General features: G+C 42.9%; 1 protein-coding gene across 1 annotated transcript in view; it reads right to left on the bottom strand.

The window, feature by feature from the left end:
• Positions 1 to 25,000, bottom strand: part of fuss (SKI family transcriptional corepressor fussel) — a 161,741-nt gene that overhangs the window by 7,890 nt on the left and 128,851 nt on the right. The window contains exon 8 of the mRNA XM_070085168.1: positions 24,022 to 24,259. Within this exon, the coding sequence (XP_069941269.1) occupies positions 24,022 to 24,259 (238 nt within the window). The remainder of the gene's footprint in view (positions 1 to 24,021; positions 24,260 to 25,000) is intronic.

The raw sequence follows: 25,000 nt of genomic DNA, 5'->3' as shown, positions 1-25,000 counted from the left end.
TCGGTTTCAAGACGTTTGTCACTCAAATATACATTTGTAGAAATGAAATGTAAGCACACACACACACACACACACACACACACACACACACACACACACACACACACACACACACACACACACACACACACACACACACACAAGCTACATGTTTAAAATATTCGTATTTAAATTATATATTTTCCGGTATTTGAAAGGCCGCGCCAGCATACACAAACCTGTTGATTGATGCGACGTTATACTCATGACCTGGTGTTGTGACCCCTTCTGGAGGTCACTTGGTAATGACCTGTGTTAGTCATTATTTGCTGTGACCTCTCGTGGAGGTCACTTGGTAATGACTTGTGTTAGTCATGAACCTGGTATGACCCCTCCTGGAAGTCACTTGGTAATGGCCTGTGTTAGTCATGACCTGCTGTGACCCCTCCTGGAGATCACTTGGTAACGACCTGTGTTATTCATGACCTAGTGTGACCTCTCATGGAGGTCACTTAATAATGACCTGTGTTATCCATGACCTAGTTTGGCCCCTTCTGGAGGTCACTTGGTAATGATCTGTTAGTTATGACCTAGTGTGACCCCTCTTGGAGGTCACTTGGTAATGATCTGTGTTAATCATGACTTGATGTGACCTCTCGTGGAGGTCACTTTGTAATGATCTGTGTTAGTTATGACCTGGTGTGACCCCTCCTGGAGGGCACTTGGTAATGACCTGTCTTAGTCATGACCTGGTGTGACCCCTCCTGGAGGGCACTTGGTAATGATCTGTGTTAGTCATGCCCTGGTGTGACCCCTCCTGGAGGTCACTTGGTATTGATCTGTGTTAGTCATGACCTCGTGTGACCGCTCATGGAGGTCACTTGGTAATGATCTGTGTTGGTCATGACCTGGTGTGGCCCTCCTGGAAGTCACTTGGTCATGGCCTGTGTTAGTCATGACCTGGAGTGACCCCTCATGGAGGTCACTTGGTAATGATCTGTGTTAGTCATGACCTGCTTCGACCCCTCGTGGCGGTCACTTGGTAATGACCTGTGTTAGTCATGATCTAGTATGACCCCTTCTGGAGGTCACTTGGTAATGATCTGTGTTAGTCATGACCTGAAGTGACCCCTCATGAAGGTCACTTAATAATAACCTGTATTAGTCATGACCTAGTTTGACCCCTCCTGGAGGTCACTTGGTAATGATCTGTGTCAGTCATGACTTGGTGTGACCTCTCGTGGCGGTCACTATGTAATGATCTGTGTTAGTCATGACCTAGTGTGACCCCTCGTGGCGGTCACTTGGTAATGACCTGTGTTAGTTATGATCTCGTGTGACCTCTCCAGATCACTTGGTAATGATCTGTGTTAGTCATAACCTGGTGTGACCTCTCGTAGAGGTCACTTGGTAATGACCTGTGTAAGTCATGACCTAGTGTGACCTCTCCTGAAGGTATCTCCCTCCGAAAGTGTGAGTTTTTTCTTTGAGCTCCAGCCACGTTATTGTTGCTTTTCTTCTCTCTCTCTCTCTCTCTCTCTCTCTCTCTCTCTCTCTCTCTCTCTCTCTCTCTCTCTCCTCACTTCCTGTTCCGGCCTCTCACTTGCTCACTTCGTCTCCTCAAATCCTAGCGCCGTGCAATGAATTTCTTTCTCAAACACACAAACAACAGTGAGAAATGTAAAGGTTCGGTTCAATTGTTCCAAGTCGCAGAGACCCATAAAACGTGATAGTGGCGCTCGCCAGCCAATCCCGGGGAGCAATTCGTGTAAATGCTGGCTTCGTTGTATACTGTATGTGTTAAGCAGATTGGCTGTCGGGAAGAATTTTATGTGTATATTAGGGGAGGTCGCTAGCATAAAGTTGGGTGTCTCCTGTGATGCACGCCCACCCACTTGCCCTCCCACCCGCGCACGGGTGCGGGTAGTAGTGGCGGTGATGGTGGCTGGAAGTGGTGTGTTAGTTATGCAGTCTGGATGTCGGCGATAGAAGCAATTAGGACTATGTGACGGCATTTAGGGTAGAAATAGTTCTGAGCGTAGTAGTAATAGTTACTATCTTTTCCTTGATCTATTAGTGAGGTTGTCTGGGTGGGAATGAAAATGCTCGCTCTCTGGCTGTTGGTTGTCTCTGACGATAGTTTTCGTCCGCGGTGACTATCAGGTGCAGTGATGGGAAAGGAATCTGGGGATGGTGACAGCAGTGTCATCCTTTGCAGACGATACTAGGATCTGCATCAGTTGAGGACACGGTAAATTTCCATGCAGATATAAACCAAGTTTTCCAATGGGCAACAGAAAACAATATGATGTTCAATGAAGACAAATTCCATCTAATCCTTTATGGACAACTGGAAGAAATAATAACTAGAACTGAGTATACTGCTGTTACGAGTATGGCCATACCCGATATATTTTATAGTATGATGTGCTCCATTATTTTATTATATATATACTAATAATATTGCATTGTATTGTATTGTTTTGTTTGACGTTATATTAAGAATGTGAGTTTCATGTAGTGAGAAACTACTAGTTAGACCACTAGTTACTAGTTCAGGTACTGGCCTGCCTCCCGCCAAGTCACGTGATCCAACCTAACGTCAGCTTACCACTCACTGGTAGTCAGTAGGTTCATAGGACTCACTCTGAGTGGCATCACCACACTCACTCAGATTGACTTCACAACACCCACTCTGACTAGCACTCTCACTTCTAGTCTGATCTCTGATTTCTAAGATTTCTCTGGTCATATACATATCCCTTGCACGGGATTACCGATAAATCCTTGTCAGGATAATTACTTCATGTCATAGATTGTCTAACTCTACTACTGAGAATTATGTTTTCCCAGTAAACTCTTGTGTCGTAACAATGGCTGTATATATATAATAGTGTCCTTTATGTGTAAAGGAAAAATATGAGTAATTTTATTGCTCTATTTCAATTAAGATATAGTTCATAGGTATATGAAGATCCTATGTAAGTTTTATTGTTGTTAAAGACACGGATTTTACTTGAGTTTTGGCCATCCTCCAGAAAGAAGGTTAACAAAGAAAGTCTGCTTATGAAGGCTATATTTGCAGCACTAAAACCTTGTTACTATGGAGTTCTCCCCTAGACAATGGCCAACCTAGCAACTGATACCCCATCAAGGATCAGTAGCCTAATGTTACACGCTCCATATCGCAACAACTACAAACTCTAATCACACAATACAGCGGAAAATTAGTGTGAAGGGTCTGGGAGTCGTAATGTCATAGGATCTCACCTTCAAGGATCACAACAGTGTCACTATCACATCTGCGAGGAAACTGATAGGATGGATAACGAGAACATTCAAGACGAGATGCCAAGACAACGATGATTCTTTTTAAATCACTTGTTCTCTCTAGGCTGGAATATTGCTGTACATTAACATTTCCATTCAAGGCAGGTGAAATTGCAGATAAAGAGAATGTACAGAGAACCTTTACTGCACATACATGTTCCGTTAAACACCTTAACTACTGGGAACGCTTGGAAGCTCTTGACTTGTACTCACTGGAGCGCAGGCGAGAAAGATACATCATAACCTACACCTGGAAAATCCTATAGGAACTGGTCCCAAATCTGCATACAAAAATCACTCCCTACGAAAGCAAAATACTGTGCAGACCGTGCACATACCCCCAATGAAAAGTAGGGACGCCAATGATACACTAAGAGAAAACAAAATAGCGTCCGGGGCCCAAGACTGTTCAACAGCCTCCCATCAGGCTTAAGGGGAATTAACAATAGACACCTGGTACCTTCAAGAGGAAGCCTGACAGATACCTAGAGTCAATAACTGACCAGCCGGGCTGTAATTCGAACTTTGGGCTACGTGCGGCCAGCAGTAACAGCCTGGTTGATCAGGCCCTGATCCACCAGGAGGCTTGGTGAAGGACAGGGCCGCGGGGGCGTTGGCCCCTGAACACCCTCCAGGTAGGAAACGGGCAGCAGTTGGAGGGGTGCTATCCATACCGATGGTGACAGCAGTTGGAAGGATGACACCTGTACCAATGGTGACACCAATTGGAAGGGTGAGAGCAGTTGGAAGGGTGACAGCTGTACCAATGGTTACATTAGTTGGAAGGGTGAGAGCAGTTTTAAGGGTGACAGCTGTACCGATGGTGACAGCAGTTGGAAGGGTGACAGCTGTACCAATGGTGACAGCAATTGGAAGGGTGAGAGCAGTTGGAAGGGTGGCAGCTATGCCGATGGTGACAGCAGTTGGAAGGGTGACAGCTGTACCGATGATGACAACAGTTGGGTGACAGCTGTACCGATGGTGACAACAGTTGGAAGGATGACAGCTGTACCGATGGTGACAACAGTTGGAAGGATGACAGCTGTACCGATGGTGACAACAGTTGGAAGGGTGACAGCTGTAACGATGATGACAGCAGTTGGGTGACAGCTGTACCGATGATGACAGCAGTTGGAAGGATGACAGCTGTACCGATAAATACAGCAATTAGAAGGATGGCAGGTATACCAATGCTGATAGCAGTTGGAATAGTGAACACATGCAGTGGCAACTCTTGTATCCCCACAGGTCTGTTCCTCACCACAATACCACCATGTCACTATCGACCTTCAAATTACAACAGGAATTTCAAACACAAATTAATATTAGCCCCGAGAGACAAAATACAAATTGAATTAAAGGTAAATGGCTTCTGGAGGCAGTCTGAGATTGGATGTTGAGGCGCTGCAAGAAGGGTCATTTGAGGCTCGGTCCTTTGGGGTTTCGGTATTCCGGATTTACCGTGTACCTGGGCTGCGATGTTCCTGGGTTGTGATGTTCCTGGGCTGCGATGTTCCTGGGTTGTGATGTTCCTGGGCTGCGATGTTCCTGGGTTGTGATGTTCCTGGGCTGCGATGTTCCTGGGCTGTGATGTTCCTGGACTGCGATGTTCCTGGGTTGTGATATTCCTGGGCTGCGATGTTCCTGGGTTGTGATGTTCCTTGGCTGCGATGTTCCTGGGTTGTGATGTTTCTGGGCAGCGATGTTCCTGGGTTGTGATGTTCCTGGGCTGCGATGTTCCTGGGTTGTGATGTTCATGGGCTATGATGTTCCTGGGTTGTGATGTTCCTGGGCTGCGATGTTTCTGGGTTGTGATGTTCCTGGGCTGCGATGTTCCTGGGTTGCGATGTTCCTTGGCTGCGATGTTCCTGAGTTGTGATGTTCCTGGGCTGCGATGTTCCTGGGTTGTGATGTTCCTGGGCTGCGATGTTCCTGGGTTGTGATGTTCCTGGGCAACGATGTTCCGAGGGTTGTGATGATCCTGGGTTGTGATGTTTCTGGGTTGTGATGTTCCTGGGCTGCGATGTTCCTGGGTTGCGATGTTCCTGGATTATGATGATCTTTTGTTGTGATGTTTCTGGGTTGTGATGTTTCTGGGTTGTGATGTTCCCGGGTTGCGATGTTCCTGGGTTGTGATGTTCCTGGATTGTGATGTCAGTGGATTTTGATGTTCCTAGGTTGTGATGTTCCTGGGTTGTGATGTTCCTGGGTTGTGATGTTCCTGGGCTGCGATGTTCCTGAGTTGTGATGTTCCTGGGTTGCGATGTTCCTGGGTTGTGATGTTACTGGGTTGTGATGATCCTGGGTTGTGATGTTAATGGGTTGTGATGTTCATGGGCTGCGATGTTCCTGGGTTGTGATGTTACTGGGTTGTGATGTTCCTGGGCTGAGATGTTCCTGGGTTGTGATGTTCCTGGGCAGCGATGTTCCTGGGTTGTGATGTTCCTGGGCTGCGATGTTCCTGGGTTGTGATGTTTCTGGGCTGCGATGTTCCTGGGTTGTGATGTTCCTGGGCAGCGATGTTCATGGGTTGTGATGTTCCTGGGCTGCGATGTTCCTGGGTTGTGATGTTCCTGGGCTGCGATGTTCCTGGGTTGTGATGCTCCTGGGCTGCGATGTTCCTGGGTTGTGATGTTCCTGGGTTGTGATGTTCCTGGGCTACGATGTTCTTGGGTTGTGATGTTCCTGGGCTGCGATGTTCCTGGGTTGTGATGTTCCTGGGCTGCGATGTTCCTGGGTTGTGATGATCCTTTGTTGCGATGTTCCTGGGTTGTGATGTTCCTGGGCTGCGATGTTCCTGGGTTGTGATATTCCTGGGCTGCGATGTTCCTGGGTTGTGATGTTCCTGGGCTGCGATGTTCCTGGGTTGTGATGTTCCTGGGCAGCGATGTTTCTGGGTTGTGATGTTCCTGGGCTGCGATGTTCCTGGGTTGTGATGTTCCTTGGCTGCGATGTTCCTGGGTTGTGATGTTCCTGGGCTACGATGTTCCTGGGTTGTGATGTTCCTGGGCTGCGGTGTTCCTGGGTTCTGATGTTCCTGGGCTGCGATGTTTCTGAGTTGCGATGCTCATGGGCTGCGATGTTCCTGAGTTGTGATGTTCCTGGGCTGCGATGTTCCTGGGTTGTGATGTTCCTGGGCTGCGATGTTCCTGGGTTGGGATGTTCCTGGGCTGCGATGTTTCTGGGTTGTGATGATCCTTTGTTGTGATGTTTCTGGGTTGTGATGTTTCTGGGTTGTGATGTTCCCGGGTTGCGATGTTCCTGGGCTGTGATGTTCCTGGATTGTGATGTCAGTGGATTGTGATGTTCCTGGGTTGTGATGTTCCTGGGTTGTGATGTTCCTGGGTTGTGATGTTCCTGGGTTGTGATGTTCCTGGGTTGTGATGTTCCTAGGTTGTGATGTTCATGGGTTGTGATGTTGCTTTGTTGTGATGTTCCTGGGCTGCGATGTTCCTGGGTTGTGATGTTCCTGGGCAGCGATGTTCCTGGGTTGTGATGTTCCTGGGCTGCGATGTTCCTGGGTTGTGATGTTCCTGGGCTGCGATGTTCCTGGGTTGTGATGTTCCTGGGCTACGATGTTCCCGGGTTGTGATGATCCTGGGTTGTGATGTTTCTGGGTTGTGATGTTCCTGGGCTGCGATGTTCCTGGGTTGCGATGTTCCTGGATTATGATCCTTTGTTGTGATGTTTCTGGGTTGTGATGTTTCTGGGTTGTGACGTTCCCGGGTTGCGATGTTCCTGGGTTGTGATGTTCCTGGATTGTGATGTCAGTGGATTGTGATGTTCCTAGGTTGTGATGTTCCTGGGCTGCGATGTTCCTGGGTTGTGATGTTCCTGGGCTGCGATGTTCCTGAGTTGTGATGTTCCTGGGTTGCGATGTTCCTGGGTTGTGATGTTACTGGGTTGTGATGTTCCTGGGTTGTGATGTTACTGGGTTGTGATGTTCATGGGCTGCGATGTTCCTGGGTTGTGATGTTACTGGGTTGTGATGTTCCTGGGCTGAGATGTTCCTGGGTTGTGATGTTCCTGGGCAGCGATGTTCCTGGGTTGTGATGTTCCTGGGCTGCGATGTTCCTGGGTTGTGATGTTTCTGGGCTGCGATGTTCCTGGGTTGTGATGTTCTTGGGCAGCGATGTTCCTGGGTTATGATGTTTCTGGGTGCGATGTTCCTGGGTTGTGATGTTCCTGGGCTACGATGTTCCTGGGTTGTGATGTTCCTGGGCTGCGATGTTCCTGGGTTGTGATGTTCCTGGGTTGTGATGTTCCTGGGCTACGATGTTCTTGGATTGTGATGTTCCTGGGCTGCGATGTTCCTGGGTTGTGATGTTCCTGGGCTGCGATGTTCCTGGGTTGTGATGATCCTTTGTTGCGATGTTCCTGGGTTGTGATGTTCCTGGGCTGCGATGTTCCTGGGTTGTGATATTCCTGGGCTGCGATGTTCCTGGGTTGTGATGTTCCTGGGCTGCGATTTTCATGGGTTGTGATGTTCCTGGGCAGCGATGTTTCTGGGTTGTGATGTTCCTGGGCTGCGATGTTCCTGGGTTGTGATGTTCCTTGGCTGCGATGTTCCTGGGTTGTGATGTTCCTGGGCTACGATGTTCCTGGGTTGTGATGTTCCTGGGCTGCGATGTTCCTGGGTTCTGATGTTCCTGGGCTACGATGTTCCTGGGTTGCGATGTTCATGGGCTGCGATGTTCCTGAGTTGTGATGTACCTGGGCTGCGATGTTCCTGGGTTGTGATGTTCCTGGGCTGCGATGTTACTGGGTTGGGATGTTCCTGGGCTGCGATGTTTCTGGGTTGTGATGATCCTTTGTTGTGATGTTTCTGGGTTGTGATGTTTCTGGATTGTGATGTTCCCGGGTTGCGATGTTCCTGGGCTGTGATGTTCCTGGATTGTGATGTCAGTGGATTGTGATGTTCCTGGGTTGTGTTGTTCCTGGGTTGTGATGTTCCTGGGTTGTGATGTTCCTGGGTTGTGATGTTCCTAGGTTGTGATGTTCATGGGTTGTGATGTTACTGGGTTGTGATGTTCCTGGGTTGTGATGTTGCTTTGTTGTGATGTTCCTGGGCTGCGATGTTCCTGGGTTGTGATGTTCCTGGGCTGCGATGTTCCTGGGTTGTGATGTTCCTGGGCTGCGATGTTCCTGGGCTGCGATGTTCCTGAGCTGCGATATTCCTGGGTTGTGATGTTCCTGGGCAGCGATGTTCATGGGTTGTGATGTTCCTGGGTTGTGATGTTCCTGGGTTGTGATGTTCCTGGGCTGCGATGTTCCTAGGTTGTGATGTTCCTGTGTTGTGATGTTCCTGGGCTGCGATGCTCCTGGGTTGTGATGTTCCTTGGTTGTGATGTCCCTTAGTTGTGATGTTCCTGGGTTGTGATGTTCATGGATTGTGATGTTCCTGGGTTGTGATGTTTCTGGGTTGTGATGCTCCTGGGTGCGATGTTCCTGGGTTGTGATGTTCCTGGGCTTCGATGTTCCTGGGTTGTGATGATCCTGGGCTGCGATGTTCCTGGGTTGTGATGTTCCTGGGTTGTGATGTTCCTGGGCTGCGATGTTTATGGGTTGTGATGTTCCTGGGTTGTGATGTTCCTGGGCTGCGATGTTCCTGGGTTGTGATGTTCCTGGGCTGCGATGTTCCTGGGTTGGGATGTTCCTGGGTTGTGATGTTCTTGGGTTGTGATGTTCCTGGGCTGCGATGTTCCTGGGTTGTGATGTTCCTGGGCTGTGATGTTCCTGGGCTCCGATGTTCCTGGGTTGTGATGTTCCTGGGCTGCGATGTTCCTGGTTGTGATGTTCCTGGGCTGCGATGTTCCTGGGTTGTGATGTTCTTGGGTTGTGATGTTTGTGGGTTGTGATGTTCCTGGGCTGCGATGTTCCTGGGTTGTGATGTTCCTGTGTTGTGATGTTCCTGGGCTGCGATGTTCCTGGGTTGTGATGTTCCTCGGTTGTGATGTCCTTTAGTTGTGATGTTCCTGGGTTGTGATGTTCATGGATTGTGATGTTCCTGGGTTGTGATGTTTCTGGGTTGTGATGATCCTGGGTTGTGATGATCCTGGGTTGTGATGTTCCTGGGTTGTGATGATCCTGGGTTGTGATGATCCTGGGTTGTGATGTTCCTGGGTTGTGATGATCCTGGGTTGTGATGATCCTGGGTTGTGATGTTCCTGGGTTATGATGTTACTGGATTGTGATGTTCCTGGATTGTTATGTTCCTGGGTTGTGATGTTCGTGGGTTGTGATGTTCCTGGGTTGTGATGTTCCTGGGTTGCGATGTTCATGGGTTGTGATGTTCCTAGGCTGCGATGTTCCTGGGCTGTGATGTTCCTGGGTTGCGATGTTCCTGGGTTGTGATGTTCCTGGGTTATGATGTTACTGGATTGTGATGTTCCTGGATTGTGGTGTTCCTGGGTTGTGATGTTCCTGTGTTGTGATGATCCTAGGTTATGAAGTCATCTCACTCATTTTTGATCACTAAGTATTTTGTAAACTCACAGGCTGGCTCACTGTGGAACATGAACGCTCCTCTCTAACTGCCACAGATCAGCAGTGAAAAGTGAAAAACGTTCATGGTGCTCCTTCACTAGCGAGATGTGGGAGTGTGTGTTTCCATCGTGTGTGTGCAGAGTAGGATTAAGATTTTGTAGGCCCTTGGGCTACACGTACTGTGGGCCCCCCAGTCATATTTTCAAGACTAAAAATAATTAATCACAACAGTCAACAGTTCATGATATACGGGATATAATAACAGTTACTGCTTTAAGCTGCAGAGCTTACAGCAGTAACAGTGAACACCTTTTACTTAATCTCTGGAGGCCTTTCAGCTGGCGGAGGCCTCTGGGCCACAGCCCCTAACATGCCTTAATCCGGTCCTGTCCATGTGTGTGATCAGTCCTAGACAGGATCAAATATATTCACTCTCTTCCCCTTCCACTGCTTTATGACGCTCTCTGACAAAGTCTGAAACGGGACACAGGTCCCCGTGACCATCCAGGTGATGGCTGCGACCCCTGATAATAGGTGAAGTGATATTTTGAGATACATGGCAATACCTGGCCTCTACTGACTTGGCTGCAGGTGATGCATCGGCATTGAGTTGCAGGGTGTCTGTAACCAGTTATTATTATTTTTATCATGGGGGAGCGCTAAACCCGTAGGGATTATACAGCGCCTGTGGGGGGGAGGGAACCGGAGCACAGATCCAATTCCCTAGATCAAAAGCCCCTCACCAGCATCAAGGAACCTCCCTTGAGGGGAGTCTGTAACCAAAATATTACTCTGACGTCTTCTGGGTTTACCAGCGTCTGTAATTATAATAATGATATGCAGTATCGACACCGTGATGAGTAGGTCATGTGTACAACTTTTAGGTAAATTTATTGTCGAAAAGTTTCGCCTGCGCAGCAGGCTTCTTCAGAGGAATACAGAGCGATTACAACGTCAGGGATTACGATCTTCAGGGATTAAGAATCTTAAGCGTTACGAACATCATGGATTACAAATTACAGGGATTACAAACCTCATGGATTATAAACCACATGGATTACAAACCACATGGATTACAAACCACAGGGATTACAAACCACATGGATTACAAACCACAGGGATTACAAACCTCATTGATTATAAACCACAGGGATTACAAACCACATGGATTACAAACCACAGGGATTACAAACCACATGGATTACAAACCACAGGGATTACAAACCACAGGGATTACAAACCACAAGGGTTACAAACCACATGGATTACAAACCACATGGATTACAAACCACAGGGATTACAAACCACAAGGATTACAAACCACAGAGATTACAAACAACAGGGATTACAAACCACAAGGATTACAAACCACAGAGATTACAAACCACATGGATTACAAACCACAGGGATTACAAACCACATGGATTACAAACCACAGGGATTACAAACCACAAGGATTAGAAACCACAGGGATTACAAACCACAGGGATTACAAACCACATGGATTACAAGCCACAGGGATTACAAACCACATGGATTACAAACAACAGGGATTGCAAACCACATGGATTACAAGCCACAGGGATTATAAACCACATGGATTACAAACCATAAGGATTACAAATCACATGGGTTACAAACCACAGGGATTACAAACCACAGGGATTACAAACCACAGGGATTACAAACCACATGGATTACAAGCCATATGGATTACAAACCATAAGGATTACAAACCTCGTGGATTACAAACCACAGGGATTACAAACCTCGGTGATTGCGAACTACAGGGATTGCAAACCTCATGGATTGCAAACCTCAATATTAAGAATCTCGGAGGTTACGAGCCTCAGGAGTTAAGACCCCCAGGGGATTACAAATCTTAGGTATTACGAACCTTTGGAATTACGGATTCCGTGGATACGAACTTTCTAAGCTAGAGTCTAGGCTGTGGTTGCAACGCTTGGAGTTCGCTGCAGGCACTGCAACTAGCAGACAAAATAATACACCAGTATCTATGGACTCACATTTTTCCCCTCTCTTGACTCTTTTCTGTCATGTTCTTGCATTTCCTTCTCATAATCTCATCTCTCTTTCCCATTATTTTGTAAGAATTGCTGTCCCTCGTTCTCTTCTTCCGTCTCTTCTCTCTCCTGTTTACATGCATATTAGTCTCTCCTTTTTTATCATCGTAATCTTTGACATGCATCGTTGTTTACTTTCTCTCTGATAACAACGTACATCAAACACCTCTGTTATGCTACTTGATGTGACATTAATGGATAACAATTGCCAATTCTTCTTTTTATATTTATTATTGTTCTTCCTCTTCTTGTTCTTCTTCACTTTGTGTTATTATTAGCTTTATTATTATTCAAGTAATTCTCTAAACTCGTGGGGGTCATTCAGCGCACGGAATGATGAAGGCTCGAACCTACTTCCGCAAATCGTGGTTCGGTCTCTGTGCACCGTGATCACATTCGCAAAGAATCGGATAATGGCGAACGTGAATTCTTTCGGCGGCTGGAGAGAGAGGAAGGAGAAAAAAAAAAAAAACAGTACTCTCAGCTGCGTGCATGTTCACTGTATAAATTGACGATCTAGGACGAATGTTAATGGCTTAATTATTATGCAGATTACCAGACATAACAATCAGAGAGTGCTGGGAAAACCTTTGAGATTGAAATCTGGGTAAATAATATAAGTTTAGTGTACATGAGGTTGGCAGGAAATTTTCTGTTGCGAGAGAGTGGGGAAAGGAGAGAGAGAGAGAGAGAGAGAGAGAGAGAGAGAGAGAGAGAGAGAGAGAGAGAGAGAATGAATTACCCGTTGTACAAGTGTTTGCTGAAGAATTACGATACCTATTATATTCACTCTTCTTTCGTTATTATTATTATTATTATTATTATTATTATTATTATTATTATTATTATTATTATTATTACGAAAACTCTTTGAATTATTCTTGACTTTACAAAATCAGAGTATGACTTTGTAAACGGTCCAAGTCAGACCGAAACGTCGTCGTAAGCTCCTCTTTCCTATGTTTGGGTATTATGTGCATGGACAGATAAATGGATAGATAGATTTGCGGCGCAGGATATCAAGATAAAGTCTTTACATTAGCTTTATACATGGAGGTTAAAGTGACAGACAACTTAAAGATAAGAGTCATAGCGTTTGCAATCGAATGTTGTATCAATGTTATATTAGTGTTTATGACGAGAAAACGAGGGAAGAGCAGGTCAACCACCGGGAAGCGTAATACAAAGAGAGTGAAGGGGAGGTGAAGGGAAGGTGAAGGTGAAAGTTGCTTCGAGCAGAGCACCGTGACTTTGGGATCTCTCAAGGTAGTGAAGCGGCAGCTCATGCAGCTCGGGCTTACATCGAGGACTTACCCGAAGTTAATAAGGCTGCAGTAAAACTAGACTTCAAAGAAACATGGTTTTGGGAGCCATTGGAGAGCATCTTGCCTAGTATTTTTCAATTTTTTATTTCAGCTGCTTGCAGATAATCATTATTATATAGATCCACCTTACCAGAAGCCTCAACCACCCCACCACACTGACAGTACCCTAATGGGAGTACCTCTGGGTCCTCGGTCTGTTAGCACAGAAGAAAAATTAATAATCAGAAGAAGGAGGAGAGAATTGGGGATTTGGATGCCCACGATGCCTTGAATTTTTTTTTTTTACAAGCAGCTTAACTCAGCTCATGCTAATTTATTTTTCGAGGTAAGCACCTTCCTAGACAACCGAAAATAAAGAGAATACGAATAACCTCGGGAAATAATATTCTGGAAAATATGAAATTTGGAACCGGAAGATCGTCAATGGGATCAAGCAACAGTTCCAGTAAGACTAGGGGAAAACAGGAATTCGCAAGCAATACCACATTACCTGCGGTCCTATCTTCGTGTACTGCATCACGCAAAGTAACAAGGGAAATAGCTCCAGAGCGCGTGAAATATTCCATAGTAGTTCATTACCCAAATTTATCGAAGTAGCAGAGGCATGGGATATCCTTGTACATTTTTCAAGCACACCAGCCTCTCCCAAAGATCGCAGAGTAGCAGGTGGAACAGAAATACTGTGGTGAAAATCGCCTCGACAGTCCTCATGGGTGTCGTAAGAGGCGACTAAAATACAAGGAACAAGAGGCTAGTAACCCCTTCTCCTGTAATCTCCTGTATAAATTACTAAATGTAAAATGAAGAATGACTTTATGAAAAGTTTTTTTTTTTAAATCTTAATTTTTGTCAGTATAATATTAAAGACTGCATTTGGTTTGTATTATTAAGCAATTTACATAACATTACTCTCTGATTACTTTATTCATTAAAAGATTTAATTAGGTTCCGAAATTATATGTTTTAGGTAATCTCATTTGAAATATATTAAGTTCAGGTGTAAGCTGTGGGAGTATAATTTTATTGTTACTCTGCAATATATTTTAGAATTTGGATTGCTATAATTTGGTAGTTATTTCACATTTAAATTCTAACTGGAATTTAACCTTTATTGTTTTGTTTTCTACTACTTGTATATCATTCCTGTTTGAGTTTTTTTATGTACCTGAATTACTCAGTTTGGTTCTGAAATTTCAAGCATAATCTTTAAAATATGTGAGCTGTCTACAAAGATATTTTAAGTCTGTTGTAAACCACATGGATTAAATTATCTTAGGTCACTCATGATGCAGACAGAATTTACAATATTTTTTTAAATTCGTGCCATACTTTTACTGTAATATATTTTAGATTCTGATGATGAATGAAGAAACACCCGACACGTCAGTAAAGAAACCGGATATCCATTTAAGATGGTGTCTGTAGCAGCCTTGGTGTGTGTGTGTGTGTGTGTGTGTGTGTGTGTGTGTGTGTGTGTGTGTGTGTGTATCTGGCAAGACAGTGATGGAGTGAATCACTGTCTTGCCAGAGGCGCGGTTACACTGCAGTTATAAAACTGAAACATTTACACCTCTGCTTCAGAGTGCAGACACTGTACTTGCCATCTCCAGGACTCAAGTCCGGCCTGCCTGTTTCCCTGAACCCCTTCATAAATGTTATCTTGCTCACACTCCAACAGCACGTCAAGTCCGAAAAAAACATTTGTCTCTATTCTCTCCTATCTAACACCCTGGAAGTCCAAGCCCCTCGCACACTAAACCTCCTTTACCCCCTCCCTCCACCCTTTCCATGGCCGACCTCTACTCTGCCTTCCCTCCACTACAGATTTATACACTCTCGAAGTCATTCTATTTTGTTCCATTCTCTCTACATGTCCGAACCACCTCAACAACCCCTCCTCAGCCCTCTGGATAATAGTTTTGGTAATTCCACACCTCCTAATTTCCAAACTAAGAATTCTCTGCATTATATTCACACCACACATTGCCCTCAGACATGACATCTCCACTGCCTCCAGCGTTCTCTTTCTTGCAACATTCATCACCCATGCTTCACACCCATATAAGAGCGTTGGTATAACTATACTCTCATACATTTCCCTCTTTGCTTCTATGGACAAATTTCTTTGTCTCTCCATGCTCTTAAGTGCATCACTCACCTTTTCTCCTCATCAATTGTATGATTCACCTTAACTTTCATAGATCCATCTGCTGACACGTCCACTCCTAAATATTTGAATACATACACCTCCTCTATACTCTCTCCCTCCAAGCTGATATCCAATCTTTTGTTACCTATTTTTATCCTCATCACCTTACTCTTTCCTATAATCACTTATAATTTTCTTCTATTGCGTACCCTACCTAACTCATCCACCACCTCTGCAACTTCTCTTAAGAATCTCCCATAAGCACAGTGTCATCTGCAAAGAGCAACTGTGACAATTCCCACTTTGTGTTAGATTCTTCATCTTTTAACCCCATACCTCTTGCCAACACCCGAGCATTCACTTCTCTTCCAACCCTATCTATAAATATATTGAACAACCATGGTGACATCTCACATCCTTGTCTAAGGTCTACTTTTACTGGGAAATAATCTTCGTCTCTCCTATATACTCTAACCCCGAGTCTCACTATCCTCGTGAAAACTCTTCACTGCTTTCAGTAATCTACCTCCTATTCCATACATTTGCAACATCTGACACGTTGCCTCCCCCCTTCCCGAACCATCCACCCTGTCATACGCCTTTTCCAAATCCATAAATGACACAAAAACCTTTTTACCCTTATCTACTGTTCACCTATATGTTTCACTGTAAACACTTTGTCTACACATCTCCTACCTTTTCTAAAGCCTCCTTGTTCATCTGCTATCCTACTCTTAATTATTTCAATAATAACTCAACCGTACACTTTACTAGGTATACTGAACAGACTAATTCCCCTATAATTTTTCCACTCTCTTTTGTCCCCTTTGCCTTTATATAAAGGAACTATGCATGCTTTCTGCCAATCCCTAAGTACCTTACCCTCTTCCATACACCTATTAAACAATAGCACCAACCACTCCAGAATTATATCCCCACCCGCTTTTAATATTTCTATCTTCATCCCATCAATCCCAGCTGCCTTACTTCCTTTCATTCTACCCACTACCTCACGAACTTTCCCTACACTCACAACTCGCTCCTCCTCACTCCTACAAGATGTTATTCCTCCTTGGACTATACACGAAATCACAGCTTCCCTGTCTTCATCAACATTTAACATTTTCTCAAAATAACCACGGTGCCAACGGTGATACGTCCACACTACGCTACTCTGAGACCTCTCTCCCTGCTTTTGTTGCTCTCTTGCAACATTACACAGCTCCTGATGATGCACTGAGAAGTGTGAAAGTACTTGAGCTAAAGGTTTTCACTCCCCCGTGGCTTGTCTTGTATATATATATACATATATATATATATATATATATATATATATATATATATATATATATATATATATATATATATATATATAATATATGTAGTGCCGAATAGGCAGAACTTGCGATCTTGGCTTAAATAGCAACGCTCATCTTGCAATACAGGACAAGCGAAAATTTGTGTATGCAATAATTTCGCCAAAATCATTCTGAACCTAACGAAAAAAAATATATTTCACTGTGTTTGTTTAGTATTAAATTACTGTAAACAAATCTAAAATATATTTAGTTGGGTTAGGCTAAAATAAATTGTTCTTTATATAATAAGGTTAGGTAAGTTTTCTAAGATTCTTTTGGAGCAAAATTAAATTTTTTTACATTAACATTAATAAAAAAATATATCTTTAAACGTATAAGAGAAAACTTTAGAAAGGGCTTAATTTCAAATGAGTTCTTGCTAATTGACCAGTTTTACATATTCGGCACGACATATATATATATATATATATATATATATATATATATATATATATATATATATATATATATATATATATATGTTTGTGTATATTTCGCCTGCTTTCGCGAATTCCTTGCATTGTTAAAATCTCTAGTAAGGCTGATGCATGCAGGGGATGAGATGAAAAGCTGTAAGCCTTCTCCCTGAAAGCTGGCTGCCTTGGATCAAACGTGTAGCGCAAGCTACACGCCAAGGTATTGTCCAGTGTGGGTAGATTGGTAAAGCACTGCGTACTTTGTCCTAAGGTTCGAGCCTCCTTCAGCCAGAGATCAGTGTTTGTGTATATTTCGCCTGCTCTCACAAATTCCTTGCATATATATATATATATATATATATATATATATATATATATATATATATATATATATATATATATATATATATATATATATATATATATATATATATATATATATATATATATATGTCGTGCCGAATATGTAAAACTGGTCAGTTAGCAAGAACTCATTTAATATTAAGTCCTTTCTGAAATTTTCTCTTACACGTTTAAAGATATATTTTTTTCATTAATATTGATGTAAAAATTTATAATTTTGCACCAAAAAAATCTTAGAAAACTTACCTAACCTTATTGTAACAAGAACAATTTATTTTAGCCTAACCCAACTGAATATATTTTAGATTTGTTTACAGTAATTTAATACTGAACTAACACACTGAAATATATTTTTTTCGTTAGGTTCAGAATAATTTTGGCGAAATTATTGCATACACAAATTTTCGTTTGTCCTATATGGCAAGATGAGCGCTGTTATTTAAGCCAAGATCGCAAGTTCTGCCTATTCGGCACGACATATATATATATATATATATATATATATATATATATATATATATATATATATATATATATATATATATATATATATATATATATATATATATGTTTGTGTATATTTCGCCTGCTTTCGCGAATTCCTTGCATTGTTAAAATCTCTAGTAAGGCTGATGCATGCAGGGGATGAGATGAAAAGCTGTAAGCCTTCTCCCTGAAAGCTGGCTGCCTTGGATCAAACGTGTAGCGCAAGCTACACGCCAAGGTATTGTCCAGTGTGGGTAGATTGGTAAAGCACTGCGTACTTTGTCCTAAGGTTCGAGCCTCCTTCAGCCAGAGATCAGTGTTTGTGTATATTTCGCCTGCTCTCACAAATTCCTTGCATATATATATATATATATATATATATATATATATATATATATATATATATATATATATATAATTATATATATGTCGTGCCGAATATGTAAAACTGGTCAGTTAGCAAGAACTCATTTAATATTAAGTCCTTTCTGAAATTTTCTCTTACACGTTTAAAGATATATTTTTTTCATTAATATTGATGTAAAAATTTATAATTTTGCACCAAAAAAATCTTAGAAAACTTACCTAACCTTATTGTAACAAGAACAATTTATTTTAGCCTAACCCAACTGAATATATTTTAGATTTGTTTACAGTAATTTAATACTGAACTAACACACTGAAATATATTTTTTTCGTTAGGTTCAGAATAATTTTGGCGAAATTATTGCATACACAAATTTTCGTTTGTCCTATATGGCAAGATGAGCGCTGCTATTTAAGCCAAGATCGCAAGTTCTGCCTATTCGGCACGACATATATATATATATATATATATATATATATATATATATATATATATATATATATATATATATATATACAGTGCTGTCCATAACTCTCATCACGTGTGTGTAACACTGCCATGGACAAGACTCGTGGCGAGACAGAGGAAGCATACGCGCTAAATTATTCACTGGACGCCAATTACTGTACCACTGACCTGTAACTAATTAGCCAGAGAACAACTAGCGTGAGACATAAAGTAAAAATCATGTCGCAATATCTGTGTCGCTGAAGGAGACACAGGTGTTAATTACGGGTTGGGCACGGGAGTGTTTCCCTATATAATGTTAATTGCGGGTTGGGCGCTTGAGTTTCCGTTATTCGCTGTGTTAATTACGGGTTGGGCATGGGAGTTCCCCCCAGATACGTCGTGTTAACTACGAGTTGAGCAAGGGAGGGAGGTTCTTTTGTTGGTAATGTTGGTTACGCGTCAAACACACGGAATTCCCTTGTTTGGATTTAGTGATTTTATCGAATAAATAATTGTTATATTTCGTTTAAATCTGCAGTGACTGCTGAGCAGTGATTATAGGATCTATAGGAGTGTAGGGACTAACATACTGGTAGCCTAGAGGCCTAGAAACGTTAATGTAACATCCCCATCATCTAAAAATCGCGTCAGACCATACCACGGACGGGGATAGAACCCGCGATCAGAGAGTTCTATCCCCGTCCGTGGTATGCTTTGTTTGCAATCGTGTCATTACGATTTCGTGAGTAATGAATCACGTCAGTCTCGACATGTCGTTAAGAATTATACTCGACCACTTTTCGTGCCAATCGACATTGTGTTAAGGAGAGAAATGGTATAAAATACCAACACAATAAAAACAGACGCAAATGCTATTCTTTATTGGCAGCGATTCGTTAGGTAGTGAGCTTTCTCAAGTCACTTGAAAGAGCCTTATACCGCGTTATCCGCATCTGTATATCTGTTTCCAATACGTCAAGAAGTTTGATTCTGTTTTCCTTCAGGCATTTTGTTTTGTAAGGCCATAAGAACGATGACAAAAATGGGCAGGAAAAGGCTGGGGTAGTGAAACAAGGAAAAGGCTGTGGTTAGGCAAGAAGAGAAAGTTGAGAGAGTTAAAAGGCATCAAACGCGCGTGTATCAGTCAGTCAGTCAGTCAATCAAAGAGATTTTCGAAGACTACAACAGTGTGACTGACAGTATATCGCTGAACAGCCATCAGTGTATTCAGTTTGACTCACCGATGATTTAATATGATGAGTTTCACTGTTATAGTCGAGTTTCGTGCATTGTCTCGGCCGCGAGCTCCTCCAGAGAAGTGTTCCTTGATGCCGGGGGAAAGGGGCTCTTGATGGAAGGAACTGGCTCCGTCCTTCTCCCTTCACCGGTTTGAAACTGACTGCCTCTGATTCATCCAGCCATTGTGTGACCCATACGGGTTTAGATTATGCCCCACGAATGTAAAAACAATCTTTTCGTCTGGGAAATCTTACAGATAAAGGATATTTTTATATATGGGTATATAATATACATACTCCAAATTTTATCTTTCATTTAATTTCCTATACGTTGTTAAATTTCATATCCTCTCATATACGTATATTGTACTATATACTATATTCTACATATATTATATTTCATCCAAGTTTACCATTCTGGTGAAAAATTATTATTGGTATTATTATTATTATTATTATTATTATTATTATTATTATTATTATTATTATTATTATTATTATTATTATTCATTACTATGAGTAGTAGAGGCTCGACCCTATATCCGCCAGAGGCGAAAGACAGTTCTACCTTGGTGAAACAGAATAAGGATCTGATAATGCACGTGAGGGTCGCAGTAGTGTACGTGAAGAACGGATAGAGTACGTGAATAGTTATGATTCTGTTCGGACTCAGGTCAATCACCGATACTACACTTCACATGCTGAGTCAGTCGAAAGCAAATCTTGACTTCACTGTCACATTTTTTTTATCTACGAACACACACACACACACACACACACACACACATATATATATATATATATATATATATATATATATATATATATATATATATATATATATATATATATATATATATATATATACATATATGAGGCTCAAGTTAGAGTATGTAGGAAAGAGGGAAATTTTTTCCCAGTAAAAGTAGGCCTTAGACAAGGATGTGTGATGTCACCGTGGTTGTTTAATATATTTATAGATGGGGTTGTAAGAGAAGTAAATGCGAGGGTCTTGGCAAGAGGCGTGGAGTTAAAAGATAAAGAATCACACACAAAGTGGGAGTTGTCACAGCTGCTCTTTGCTGATGACACTGTGCTCTTGGGAGATTCTGAAGAGAAGTTGCAGAGATTGGTGGATGAATTTGGTAGGGTGTGCAAAAGAAGAAAATTAAAGGTGAATACAGGAAAGAGTAAGGTTATGAGGATAACAAAAAGATTAGGTGATGAAAGATTGAATATCAGATTGGAGGGAGAGAGTATGGAGGAGGTGAACGTATTCAGATATTTGGGAGTGGACGTGTCAGCGGATGGGTCTATGAAAGATGAGGTGAATCATAGAATTGATGAGGGAAAAAGAGTGAGTGGTGCACTTAGGAGTCTGTGGAGACAAAGAACTTTGTCCTTGGAGGCAAAGAGGGGAATGTATGAGAGTATAGTTTTACCAACGCTCTTATATGGGTGTGAAGCGTGGGTGATGAATGTTGCAGCGAGGAGAAGGCTGGAGGCAGTGGAGATGTCATGTCTGAGGGCAATGTGTGGTGTGAATATAATGCAGAGAATTCGTAGTTTGGAAGTTAGGAGGAGGTGCGGGATTACCAAAACTGTTGTCCAGAGGGCTGAGGAAGGGTTGTTGAGGTGGTTCGGACATGTAGAGAGAATGGAGCGAAACAGAATGACTTCAAGAGTGTATCAGTCTGTAGTGGAAGGAAGGCGGGGTAGGGGTCGGCCTAGGAAGGGTTGGAGGGAGGGGGTAAAGGAGGTTTTGTGTGCGAGGGGCTTGGACTTCCAGCAGGCATGCTTGAGCGTGTTTGATAGGAGTGAATGGAGACAAATGGTTTTTAATACTTGACGTGCTGTTGGAGTGTGAGCAAAGTAACATTTATGAAGGGATTCAGGGAAACCGACAGGCCGGACTTGAGTCCTGGAGATGGGAAGTACAGTGCCTGCACTCTGAAGGAGGGGTGTTAATGTTGCAGTTTAAAAACTGTAGTGTAAAGCACCCTTCTGGCAAGACAGTGATGGAGTGAATGATGGTGAAAGTTTTTCTTTTTCGGGCCACCCTGCCTTGGTGGGAATCGGCCGGTGTGATAATAAAAAAAAAAATATATATATATATATATAGTCATTCTTTTAGGGTAAGAAATGATCCTTGTGTTCCCACTAGAGACATATCACCCCACTAATGCTAGTCCTAAAGTTCCACTAGTGATGTCACTCCACTAGCATTAATCCTCGTGGGGTTTCACTAGTAACATCACTGTACAAGTGAAGAAAAAGGGGAGGTTCCCCTCACCCCGTCATCACGACCACCAATTACCACACCAGATCTTATCACCCCAACACTCCGGTGTGGTGGCAATTGCTCTGCGGTGATTAAGGTCCCCACCTCTAACACCACTGTTGTTGCTGCTGGTAGAGGTGGGGATGGGGGGTTAGTGGTGGTGGTGGTGACATTGCTGGTACTGCTGCTATTACTGCTGCTGGTTGTGGTGTTGCAGCTGTTGCTGCTGTTGTTGTTGCTATTGTTTCTGTTACTGCTGCTTCTGCTGCTTACAGTGTCGTGTCTCCAAATAATCCCGACATGTTCATTCGTCTTAAGTTTCTGATATTTGCTGTGTGTGTACTCACCTAATTGTACTCTCCTAATTGTGGTTTCAGGGGCCGAGACTCAGCTCGTGTGTGTGTGTGTGTGTGTGTTTACTCATTTCTACTAACCTGTTTGTAGTTGCAGGGGTTGAGTCACGGTTCCTGGCCCCGCCCGTTCACTGGTCGCTACTACTCCCTGCTCCAAGAGCTTTATCGTACCTGAGTGTGCGTGTGTATGCGCGCTCGCGTGTGTGTATGCGTGTCAGCCACCCCTGCTGTCGCTCCTCCTCCTCGCATCACACAACCTTGACCACAGCACGGACGTCACATTATACACCATCACTTTCTATCAGAGGAAGGTGATAAGGCCACGGGTGGCACTGTTGGGAGCTGTTAACCACCTTACACACAGGTAATTACTCCAATAACGAGCCTGGCTGCTTGCAAAAAGAAGGCACTAAATCTTGGGAGGGTCTCCTGACAAGCAACGTGTGATAATGAACGCATGATAATGGACTTGTATTAGTTGAAAAGCCATTAGCGGTGAGAGGTCATTAAAGAGAATGTCAGTCCTTAACTCTGGTGGAGGGATCGTGATCATAGGACTTGGGACTAACAGACAATTCCTTGGATCAGACCTGATAACCATTTCAAGACATTTTATGACCCCCTTCGGATTAAGCTCTTCGTGAAAACAATAATGCTCATTATCATAATAGAATCTATATAATAATAATAATAATAATAATAATAATAATAATAATAATAATAATAATAATAATAATAATATTGCAAAACCACACACTCACACGCATCCACCTGCGTCAAGAAGTCTATGTATCTGAAAGTTGCTACAAGACCCTCTTTAAAACCCTCTTAAAAAGAAAATAAAAGGTTCTCTTGCTAGACAACTGCACGGATATATTTTGACAATGAGAAATTCCAAAATTTAATGAACTACAATTACGGTCGCGTTTTGATATTCTCTTTGAGATTTTTTTTTTTTTTTTTTTTTGAGATTCACTGTTAAGATTAAGTAATTTTGTGAATATAAGATTCATTTCAGTTTTTTGTTGGAGAAGGTGATGAAAAAAAGGTGTAACAGTGGAGCAAGATTAACAGGGAGAAAGGAGGAGGAGTAAATGGAAATATATGAGAAAGACAGATAACAGAGGACTATCTGTTGATAACGGTTCACTTCTGTCTAAATTAAGAGCTATGTGATTAATTATCTAGATACACGAATTAAGGATAGAAAAGAAGGAAGAGAAGGAGGAGGAAAAGGAAGAGAAAGAGGAGGGGAGAGAAAGGAAAAAGAGAAGGTCACGGAAGCTAACGAGCGAGAGAAGAGGAACGTTTGACACAGCTAAGGAGGTTTCAACACTCAAGGTAGGCAAGACTCACCTTTAGTAAGGTGATGTGCGGGTTGCAGGGCGGTATGCAGGCTGTGGTGGAGGCTGTGGTGGAGACTGTGGTGGAGGTGCGACGTGTAGGTGTACTTGAGCCTCGCCATCTCTTGCTCCACCCGCCTCCTGGCTTCCACCTCCCGCAGCAGGAAGAGCCGCAAGCGGGGATCCTCCTCGGCTGCTGCTGCTGCGGCAGCGGCTGCACTTGTGGGGGAGTCACTTGAAGCCGGAGGCATCTAGGAGAGGAGAGATAATGTTAGGGGTGACAAGAGAGATAATATTAGGTGTGAGAGGAGAGAGAGGAAATGGAAGATTTAAAAGTAAAGATAAATGGAAGGTGGTTTTAGAGGAGAGATAAAGGAAGGTTTTAGAGTGGAAGGAGGGGGGAGGAGATGATGGCAACAGGTTTGAAAGAGAAGGATGCTGCAGGTTTCAACGGAAAGAGTGAGAGTGAGAGTGAGAGAGAGAGAGAGAGAGAGAGAGAGAGAGGAGGGGGCGAGGTTTGAGAGAAAAGTGAGGGATAATGTACCAGGTATGAGACGATAAATAATGAAAAGTATGTGGGATAAACCTGGTCATATTACTGTAAACATGGAACTACATTAATACCGGAACAAATCTACGAGCTATAGAAAAACACAAACTATAAATCCTTTTTTAATTCAGCAACACTGTTAAGCTGGAAGGTAATGCAACATTCACACGGGACGGAAGAAGAATAGTTATTGCAAGCACTTAGGCGATACGTCAAAAAGAAAAAAAAAATCTTGTATTCAAAGAAAGACAAGTAGGCAGCGGACATAACTGAGAGAGGAAAATGAACTACTGTCCATTGAGCGAAATCTTGGAACCAATGAGAAGAAAAAATAAACAGATCGGAAAGATTGGAACCAGTGCCAAAAGACCCACAAATCGGAAAGATTGGAACCAGTGCCAAAAGACCCACAAATCGGAAACTTGGAACTACTGCAATAAAA

Source organism: Cherax quadricarinatus, chromosome 15 (assembly GCF_038502225.1).
Source record: "Cherax quadricarinatus isolate ZL_2023a chromosome 15, ASM3850222v1, whole genome shotgun sequence".
NCBI lineage: Eukaryota > Metazoa > Arthropoda > Malacostraca > Decapoda > Parastacidae > Cherax > Cherax quadricarinatus.
Note: the sequence above shows the minus strand (reverse complement) of the source record. Positions and strands in the feature narration are given on the sequence as shown.